A 10,277-nucleotide genomic window follows, 5' to 3' on the forward strand; every position below is an offset into this window, starting at 1 on the left:
AGATGTATGAACAGGTTCCGGCTTACCCTGTTGGATCTTGTCTTGGACATCTGCTTTCCAGTTCTCTCGGACAACCTCACTACACCATGCAAGGAACAGCAGGCACAGGATCTTGCAAAGTATGTTCAAAAAACTCCAAACTTTATTAAATAAAAACTTTATTGAATAACAACACAAATGTAAGATTTACTGCTAATAAAAAATTAAAGTTTCCTGTATAAAAATAGATTATCATGTAGTTGGCAATATTCACACTAAATATATTAAGTCTATACCAATAGTGGGGCTAAGGTGACAGAATATAAATATTAACATGACATATTAAATTTCAGCTTAATATATACAAAGAAAACATCTTCAAAAATAGCTTAAGAATATATATATTTATATATATAATATATAAAATATATTTTTATTTATATATAAATATTTGTTTATTTACATATATATATATAAATATATATTTATTTATTTTTTTGGAATAAACAGTTTAGTACAGCCCTCAGCAGGGTGAGGCTTCAAGGAGTCCCGGGTTTACAATGCACATCTAGCATTAGTTACTCCTCTCCCGAGAATAAAATAGATGTCTTTACTTCCAGGCTGGGAAGTATCTTGAGATGTCCCCGGCGCGTTTCTTACTTCTCCTGGATTGCTCGGATCCCGTGAACAGCTTCACACTGCGACGCTTCTGTAGTAGCACACAGTACCGGAAGGCAACCGGAGATTCACTCGGAGACAGGCAACTGGTGGCCTTCCTTTCAGAAATAACTAATGCAAACAAGCAGTCGAGAACGAAAGGCCGAAAATCGCCAGAAGCCATCCACTGCCAGTTAGCTAAAACTTGTGAACAAAAACAGCAAAATTCAATCCAGCGTCGACCTCAGTCACAGATAAATCTTGACAGCTGCGTGCTTGTGAGCATGCGCTGTGCAGTCCGGATAGTTTCTCACTTTCGGTGGGCACACGTGTCTTCTGTTGTTGTTGTTGTTCTGTCCCGACAGGGTTTCTCTGTGCAGCTGCGGCTGTCCTGGCCACAGTCTTTACACTCAGAACTTGTTCAAGGCTCTTCCACACCCAGTACCTGCAGTCCTTAGCCTCACCTGGGAAAGAGCTCGGAGCAGCTGCCTCGCAGTGGCCGCCAGGGGGCGCTGCTACAGTAAGCGCTTGTGCAGGATCTCCCACACCATCTTCTTCCTGAAAAGAGGCATGTGCTGCTGGGAGAAGGTGATGGGCTGGCCCCTGGAAATGTAATCTGCATATTTACAGGCGAACACGCCGCAGTCGCCCCCGTTCAGCTGCTGAGGAATCTCCTCTGCCGACATGCTGTGTTGCTTCCACTCCACAGGGCTCAGGTCGCTGTTCCTTCTCGCTTTGCTCTCCTCCCGCAGATAGCAGAAAAGCAGCTCAAGGATGTCGGGTCTCTTCTGTCCCGTGGAGTCCATGTAGACAATACTCTTCTTTCTTAAGTCTGTGACCGCCAGGCTCCAGTGCATGCCCAGGTGAACTGGGACCAGGAGAAGTTCCTTGGCAAAGATGTTTACTGCCCGGGTCCATCTTCTGACTGACCTGTAGCCACCAGACTTTAACTTGGTGTAAAAGAAGGTATTAAATGCGTGAAGTGCCGGGTAGCCTTGACTTTGATTTCTTTCCATGAGAAGATTCATGTAAAAATTGATGACTTTGTCGTTGAGCCACTGGGTGTTCCTTAGGGTCCACAGGTCTCCTCGAGTCATTTGCAGTTTGAAGGCACAGCTCAAGATCTCATCTTTTGACCCAGGGCCTAGCGCACTGCTGATTTCTTTCTCCATGTCCACTGTGACAGCAGGACCACGGTCCAGCCCTCTGCCCTTCTCTTGGTCTTCAAGAGCCTTTTTCTTGACCTCAGGTGTTGACACTTTGCTGCTGGGCATGCCATTGCTGACACTGTCTGTGCAGATTTGAGGTGTTTCCGATTCATGATTCTGCCCTTCAGCACAACCTTTGAGAGTCTTGGAGGTGTCCATGGTGCTTGTGTGAGTGCTGTGAGGGCCAGAGCTCACGGGGACGTCAGGTTGGAGGAGTTCCAACAGCCCTGGGCACTTTTCATTGTGGTGTTTCTCAACTTCTTCCTCCCTGTTGCTGTGGGGGGGCTTGAGACCCTGGCCTCCACCCACAGACTCCTCAGTCACAGCCTCTTCTGGGGGGCCTTTGGCACACTCTGGGGCCATTAGGTGTAACGGACCCTTTTCCTGGGGTGACCATATTCGGCTCTCGTCAGGCTCTTCATCCCCAAGCTCTGTTTCATGCTGTTCCTGTTGCAGCTTCTTCCACGACTGGACTGGCTCTTCTGAGCACACATCATCCTCTTCCTCTTCTTGGTGTTTCCTCTTCTGGCCTTTCTCTGGCTGTTCAGGGTTTATCGTTTTACCCTGCTTGCAAGGCTGCCTTATAGAGGGACTACTTGTATTGTCTTTGCTCAGCTGTTGGCTGCCGGCCATGACACAGCTTTCCGATGTCCAAGTCAAAGTGCAGGTCAGCTGGGCGTTCTGTGGGAGTTCTTGGGTTGTCCTCTTGATGGCTGAAGGCACCTTAGTCTACTGGGAGATGTCTTATCCACACAAGATAAGGTGGTTCACGGTCAGAAACCGCAGGGGAAGAACACAGGTTTCCTTTGGCGCTGGGGTCAGTTAGGCCACCAAGACAGAAGGAGGTCGCAGTGTCAAAGGACACTTCTCACATAGCTGATCTTCTCTAATCTTGTCTTTCGGGTGGCATATCCTCAGTCCCCCTATAGAAAGGTCTGTGGAGTTCCCACTCTGCGTTTTGTTTTTCCCTACTGAGGGAGAAGGATCGCTCTAGGGCACAAGGAGCCTCTGTAGAACCTGAAATTGTGGAAATCACAATGATTGTCAGAGTCTTTCAGCCAAAGACAGCAGTCAACACAAGTTAGAAGCAAGACTACTGTGTGCCTCCCTCCACTGTCACCAAGGATCTGGAAGGCCAGTTTCCACAAAAAACTGTGGTTTATGATGTGGTTTTATGCACCAGGGCAACATTCATTGGTGAATGGAGGCCCTGCCCACCATCGCCCAGGTCTAGGGTCTTAAAGCTTGTTTTCATTCCTGGAATTCCTGTTGGAACTCCTGCTGGCTGAAGCAAACCCAAGATCAGTAAGAACTCAGAGGAGCAGAAGTTCAGCACATATCATGAATAAATAAATGTAAAAACCCCCAAGTGCTGGGATTAAAAGCGGCAGCACCACTGCTTGGCTGGACAGATCTTTTCAGGATGACTCAGCAGAGATGGCTCCGTGGTGAAGAGTGATGCTTTTCTAGAAGACCACACATTGATTTCCAACCCTGTCTTTGCAGCTTACAATCACCTGTAACTCCAGTGCCAGGGGAGCTGACACTCTCTTCTGGCTTTAAGCAGGAAACGCACACACACACACACACACACACACATACACACACTGCTCTTAAATATGTGAGAGTAAAACACTCATACACATTAAAAATAAATCTTAAAAAAATAAAAGCTAGGATTTGTACTAAGCCTATTTCTCTTTTTCCCCCCAGAAAAACAGTGTACCAAAGAACTAAGTAAAAATCATTGCTAAAATGTACAAAACAAAATTAGAAAAAAATGTAATAAATGAAAAGATAGTTATCCTTTCTAAAAGCTTTTAGAAATAGTTTGAGAAGCTTCTATGTCCTTAAACCTTGAAAGACAGAGACCAAACCATGTGTTTAAACCTGCTTGTAGCTGCTTTTCTCACAACCAAAAATCTAGACACATAACCATATCTCCATAAAACTCATATAACATGTGATTGATCAGTGGCGAAGCTTTGTAGATTATATATGATTTGATCGTTGCCAAACAGAACGGAGGACCAAGGAGATGGCTCAGCACGGTTAGCTGCTCCCTGGCAACTCTGACCAGTTCAGGGCAATTCCTGAGTCACTCAAAATAAAAGACAGAACCCAGTCACCCGAATTATTCTCCGACCTCCACGTGTGCTGCGGCAAGCCAACAGTTGCCGCACCCCCAATGCAAATAAATAATGAACTGCAATAAACCCTGCCAGGTGAGCAAAGAGAGTGGCATTTTATCCTAGTGGATCACGGTGGAATGGCCATGCCTCTCACCCTGCAAATTCAGGCAACGGCCACAAGAGGGCAGAGAGAAACCACAGAGAAGAGCGCGCCTCTCAGCTCTTTCCTGCCTTCCTCTCTGACCCAAAGGAGCTTCTCAGAGCAGAGAACTGCAGGGGCAGAACCAAAGCATCTGGACAACTGGGCTCCCCTTGATTACAAGGCTGGCAGGTTTAGTCAGGGATCTCGAGAGTAACAGAACACACACACACACACACACACACACGATAGATAGATAGATAGATAGATAGATAGATAGATAGATAGATAGATAGATAGACAGACAGACAGACAGACAGATCGATGAGTTTAGATAGATGACTTACAGGCTGAAGTCCATCTAGTCCAGAGATGGCTGCCTATGAATGGAAGGTCCAAAAGTCCAGTAGTTTTTCAGTCCATGAGTGTGGATGTCTCAGCTGGTCTTCAGTAAAGGCTAGAATTCTACACAAGTAGACCGCAAGGACAGTGAAGGAATGGACTTCTTCTCAGTGAGGCAGTAACAGGCAAATAGCAAAAGCTCCCTAGTTCCAGCGCCTTTTATAGAGGCTTCTAGCGGAAGGTGTTGCCTGGATTAGAGGCTCGGCTTCCCTCTTCAAAGATGCGGATTAAAATTAAGCAAGGAATCCCTCACAGGTGTGCCTTTTCATTTTGGGGTTTTACATAATACCAGATAACTGGAATCCAGTTGACAGTCAAGAATGGCCGTCTCAGCTGCCTTTCCAAGCCCCACTTCATGTTCTGGACACAGTTTGACATTTTAGACATTTAACCTTGTGTTCTTTCTTTCTGTAGATTCTGGTGTGTGTTTGTCTGTGTTCACGTGTGTACGTGTGTGCATATGTGTGTGTGTGCCTGTGTGCAGGCTCTCTCAAAGAAGTCAGCATGTGTGGGTTGAGTTGTGGGGCAGCAGAGCTGGGTTGGAGTGGAGTGGAGCTCAGTTGGTGGAACGCATGGTCCAGCAAATAAGAACCCTGGGTTTGCTTCCCAGACCACACACAACTGCATGTGATGGGGCACGCCTCTTCTCCTAGCGCTCTGGAAGCAGAGGCAGGAGAACCACAAGTTCAAGGTCATCTTAAGCAGTATAGGGCTTTCACAGTCTGCCTTGGATACAAAGAGCCCCGAATGATAAAATATAGGATATAGGAAGGGAGGTTGTAGATCAGCAATTACTGAGCGTATGCCGTGCATAAACAAAGGCCACGGTTTAATCCCTACCAGCTTCAAGATCCCCGAAGTTTGTTCACTCTACGAAGCTGGCTGTCTAAGCTGGTCCTCAGTATATGTTGAAATCCCAAAGAAGTAGGCTACAATGCCAGTGAAGAAGTGCCTCAGCAGCAAGATGGATGAACTTTCCAGACAGAGGGAGAGTGAGCAGACAAAAGACAAAGACTCCCTTCTTCCAGGATCTTTTATGCAGCCTTCCACTGGAAGGTGTGGCCCAAATTTAGGGTGGGTCATCTCACCCCAAAGCATCCCTCTCAAATGACCCAGTCCAGGAAAATCCCGTCTGAAGGGGGCCAGCTTCATGGAGGGCAAACCGATTAGATGCCCAGTGCAGAACAGCCTCCTGGAAGCTCCTCACACCAGCAACGTTTTATGGACTTAGCAGGTTATATTTGGGATTATGCATACTGATATACATATTTGCAATGCCATAACAATTAATGAAAGGAGAGGAGGCCATGGATCTGAAGCAGAGTGGGAGGGGAAATGCCAGGGTGTGGAGGGAGGAAATGGAAGGGAGAAATGTAATTATAGTATAATTTCAAAAATCTTTTTAGAAAGTTAAAAAAAAGAAAAAGAAAAAGAAGGTTCTAAACTAAAAAAAAAAAAAAAAGGAAAGAAAATTCCTGACAGATGTGCCCAGGTGCTTGAGTTTTAGTTGATTCCAGATGTGATCAAGTTGACAACCCAAGATTACTCATCATACATGACATGCACACAATGGAAGAATTTTCATATGAAGAAAAATTATGGCTGAACATGGATAAGGTATGTCAAGTGAAATAAACCTGATAAATGTTGTATTATCTCACCTCTGTGAGATAATATAATCAGAAAATCTCTGGTTCATGGAAGAGAAGAATACAAGGATGGTTTCCCAAGTCTGGGATGCGAGTAAAAGGAGGGGAAGACAGACCTCCGACACAGGTTATCAGAAGTACTCATCTTGCGTGCCTGAACCTGCTTCCCAGTGGCAAGGTGTTACAGGTCCACAGGAAAGAGCAGACAGCAGGAAGCAAGAGTCAATCCGGGCTCAGGAAGATGTGTGCTGAGATTACATCTTCGTTATGTCTGATTTACAGAATCTTTAGCCTCCAGATTCCATTTAGGAATATTAGGGCAATATTGGTGTCATCTTGTGGGGTTCTTGTTAGAATGTGTGCAAAATGCTCACTTTAGCGAGTAATCCCCAAACGTGGAAATGTTAAGCCACGAACACTCAACATGTCGTATGGATTGCTGAGTGAACACAGTGGTAGTTAATGTTGTCAACTTGTGGGGGTCCAGAGGCATCCGGAGACAAACCTGTAGGCATGACTGTGAGGGATTACCTACCTGGGAAAACCCACCTTAACCTTGTGTGGGGCTCTATTCCATAGGCTGCGCTCCTGGACTGAATAAAAAGCTAAGCAAAACTGACTATGAGCATTTAATTCTCTCAAGATCGAACAAAATACCCCAGGTTTCCCCTGAAATCCCTTCCCCAGGATGGACTGGAATGCAGAATAAAACCCGTTATCTCTTGTGCTGTTTCTCATGGGATACCTTAACACAACTTCCAGGTAAATTTGCATTACAGAGACCCTGGTGAAATCAAGCGTGGGTAAGGCATTGTCTCTCATTTTTAAAATGTTTCCTGTTAAAGTTTGTTGAAGCTCAGTGTGGTGGTCGAGGAGAGGAGGCACCATGAGTTTGAGGGCAGCTGAGCCACACAGCATCTCTCTCAACAGGAACAGCAAGAGGCTGAGGCTGTAGGCTGATGCTTCCTGTGGCACCTATGCTGTTCTCAACCCACGGGAGAAAGCACCCCTCCTTTCTTAGCCTCTAGATGCTTCAACTATAGGCCCAAGGTGGTTTGGGTTTGTCCCCATAGGCTCTGCTGTTTGAGTGTTAGGCCTCTTTCTGTTTGTTTGTCTCTCCGTTGCTGTCTCAGTATGGAAGCCCTCACTGCCGCTCCACCCCCATAACTGCGTGCCACCCTGTGTGACACTGTGGTGGTCATGGACTCACCCTCCGAACCTGTGAGCAAGCCCCCGGGGAAAGGCTTTCTTTTGTAAGCTGCCTTGGTCATGGTGTCTCTTTACAGCAACAGAAGAGTGACTAAGACAAGGCCTAAGCCAGAGGCCCTTCTGTTAAGCAATTCTAAATAATCATCTCAATAAGAGGTTATTCCATTCCAGGGATCTAAGAACTAACACATTTTAAAGATGAGGAAACTGAGGCCTAGGTAGGTAGTGATTTTTTTTTAATATACTATTTAGCAGCAGAGCTAGGATTCACCCCTGAGCCCTCTGTACCTCCAACTCCGTTCTGGGCTCAGGCAACAATTCCTCTCTAGTAGTTCAGTCTCTTCTCTCACATTGCTTTTCTCAGGTACAAATACGGAATAAACACCAACAGCACCATGGGTGATAGGAAACCCAGGTCCAGGCTAGAGAGATGGCTCAGAGTTCAAGAGCACTGGCTGCTTTTCTAAAGGTCCTGAGTTCAATTCCCAGCAATCACATGGTGGCTCACAACCATCTATCATGAGATCTGGTGCCCTCTTCTGGCCCGCTGACACACATGCAGGCAGATTACTGCATAATAGATAAATAAATAAATCTTTTTAAAAAATGGGGTATTCGCATTACCTTAGAAAAATATGAAATGAAGAATTCCAGTTCCATTTAAATGGATCCCACTTACATGTAACTTTGATTGTGACCCCCTCAGGCTGCCTGTGTCAGCTCTTGCTCTCCCCAGGCTGACCCATCCTTTCTCTGCCAGTTATCATTACAGGACACCAATCTCATCAGGGTACTTCTCTGCTTAAAAGGCTCCTAGTGCTCTGCCCGGCACAGGAGGGCTCCCTTGCGCTGGGCATTCTGGAGCTTCTCTGTACACCGGCTCCTTTGTCAGATCCACATGCCATCAGGGCAGCCCAGAACTGTGTTTCAGACCCCGAGGTCTCAGCAGTGAGTCCTAGCCCCCCCCCCCACTTCCTCGCTTCAAAAAAAATCACAGTCTAACCTCATGTGCAGTACACAGAAAAACAAGTCCTTTGGTGCTGGAGCCCAGCTGCCATTCTCATTCCATTCTCATTCCATTCTCAAGACCACAGCCAGATTGATTGTTAAAATGTTTATTGCTTATGTCGTTCCCTCATCAGAACACTACAGGTCAGTCTTCTGTGAGCAGACGTTATATTTTTGACTGCTCACCTCAGTTCCTCTACTTCCACCTTGCTGGCCTCCCTACCAGTTCTTGGGCATACCAAGCACAAGCATGACCTTCATCTTTGTTTATTCTCTACTCTTCCCCACGTCTGCACTAGCCTGCCTGTTCACATACAGCTCTTGATTCTGAGCCCTTGACAGTGAAACATTCAGTAATCACCCATAGGAAAATGCAGCCCTGTCACTCCAGAAGCCCCTCTGTGCTTTTCCTCACAGGGCTTTAGACTTTCTAGAATATGTCCTGACTTAACTCAAAGACCTAATGCCCACCAATGGATACAGCACAGCTGCATCAGAGTAAGATAAGAGGACACAGCACTAGGGAAATAAGATTGAATGAATACACCCATTCGAAGATTGATCACCGGGTATTTTTAAATATACAGCAATAAAATGTTCAGATCATTTTCAAATGTTCAAAACAAAAAACTTGTTTTAGGCAGTCTCATGTAGCACAGGCTGGCCTCAAACTCGGTATTTAGCCCAGGATGATGTTAAACTCCTGATTCTTCCTATGCCTCCCAACTTGTAGAATTAGGGAATTATATACCCAGTTTATGGATAGATGATGATCAATACTAGGTCTGAGTTCTAGCAGCTGGGCTATACCCACACCCCCAAACCTTAAAGAAGTTTTAAGAAATGTGTTTGGTCCAACATTTTCAATGCCTCTCATATTTATCATCTCTATGATGTGTTCACATTTTTGATAACTGACATTAAAAGATTTGCTTCAAAAAAGATGCCATAGGAAAGTAAAACCTTACAGGGATTTCTTTGTTGTTTGTTTAATTTCCTAGGTGGCAGCCTCAGGAGACAAATGAAAGTCTTAAGAATTACCAAGATGCTTTGCTTCAGAGTGACCTCACTTTGTGTCCTGTAGGAGTGAACACAGAGTGTTACAGAATATATGAGGCCTGCTCGTTTGGCTCCATTCCTGTGGTAGAAGATGTGATGACAGCTGGCCACTGTGGAAACATGTCCAGTCACCACAGCGCTCCTCTGCAGTTACTCAAGGCCATGGGTGCCCCCTTTATCTTCATCAAGGACTGGAAGGAGCTTCCTGCCATTTTAGAAAAGGAGAAGACTGTAACTTTACCAGAAAAGTTTCAAAGAAGAAAAATGTTACTTCACTGGTACCAACACTTCAAAACAGAACTAAAGTGGAAATTTACTAATATTTTAGAAAGCTCATTTTTTATAAATAATAAAGTTTAATCATACCTAACTGTAAGTGTGTGTTCTTAAGTGTGAATATGTACAGCACTTGATAAGGTGGCTCCATCAACTCAGTTTCACAGAAGGGACCAAATGTTCTCCTTTTTGGCTACTGCTGTATACAAGATCAAAGAAATGGCGATATTTTCCTGAGGCTGACCTGGCAAGATACTTAAGTGGTTAAAGGGTGCTTACTGCCAAGGCTGATGAGCTAAGTTCAGTCCCCCAGAAACCACACGGTAGGAGAGAAGTGAGTCTCATGTGCTGTCATGTGACCACCCCACCAGCATGCACACACAAACACATCAAATAGGTGGATAGATAGATTGGTGGATGGATGGATAGATAGACAGGTGACTCAGGTTCAGTTCTACCGAGATCAAGAAGCCAGCATTTACTGACTGTGCTCACTGACTTTAACCCACTTTAGGTGCTGGAGTGCTGGCTCAGTGTTTGAAAGTGCTCACTATTCTTG

The 10,277-nt window shown here is 45.3% G+C and overlaps 1 protein-coding gene across 1 annotated transcript; it reads right to left on the minus strand.

The window, feature by feature from the left end:
• Positions 1 to 1,151: 1,151 nt before the first annotated feature.
• LOC132648632 (sentrin-specific protease 2-like) lies at positions 1,152 to 1,871 on the minus strand (the record flags this gene model as incomplete). Its single annotated transcript, XM_060370854.1, has 1 exon — positions 1,152 to 1,871. A coding segment is annotated over one exon (720 nt), but the record flags the coding sequence as incomplete, so codon positions are not given.
• Between the last annotated feature and the right edge of the window lie 8,406 nt (positions 1,872 to 10,277).

This window comes from Meriones unguiculatus, chromosome 17 (assembly GCF_030254825.1).
Source record: "Meriones unguiculatus strain TT.TT164.6M chromosome 17, Bangor_MerUng_6.1, whole genome shotgun sequence".
NCBI lineage: Eukaryota > Metazoa > Chordata > Mammalia > Rodentia > Muridae > Meriones > Meriones unguiculatus.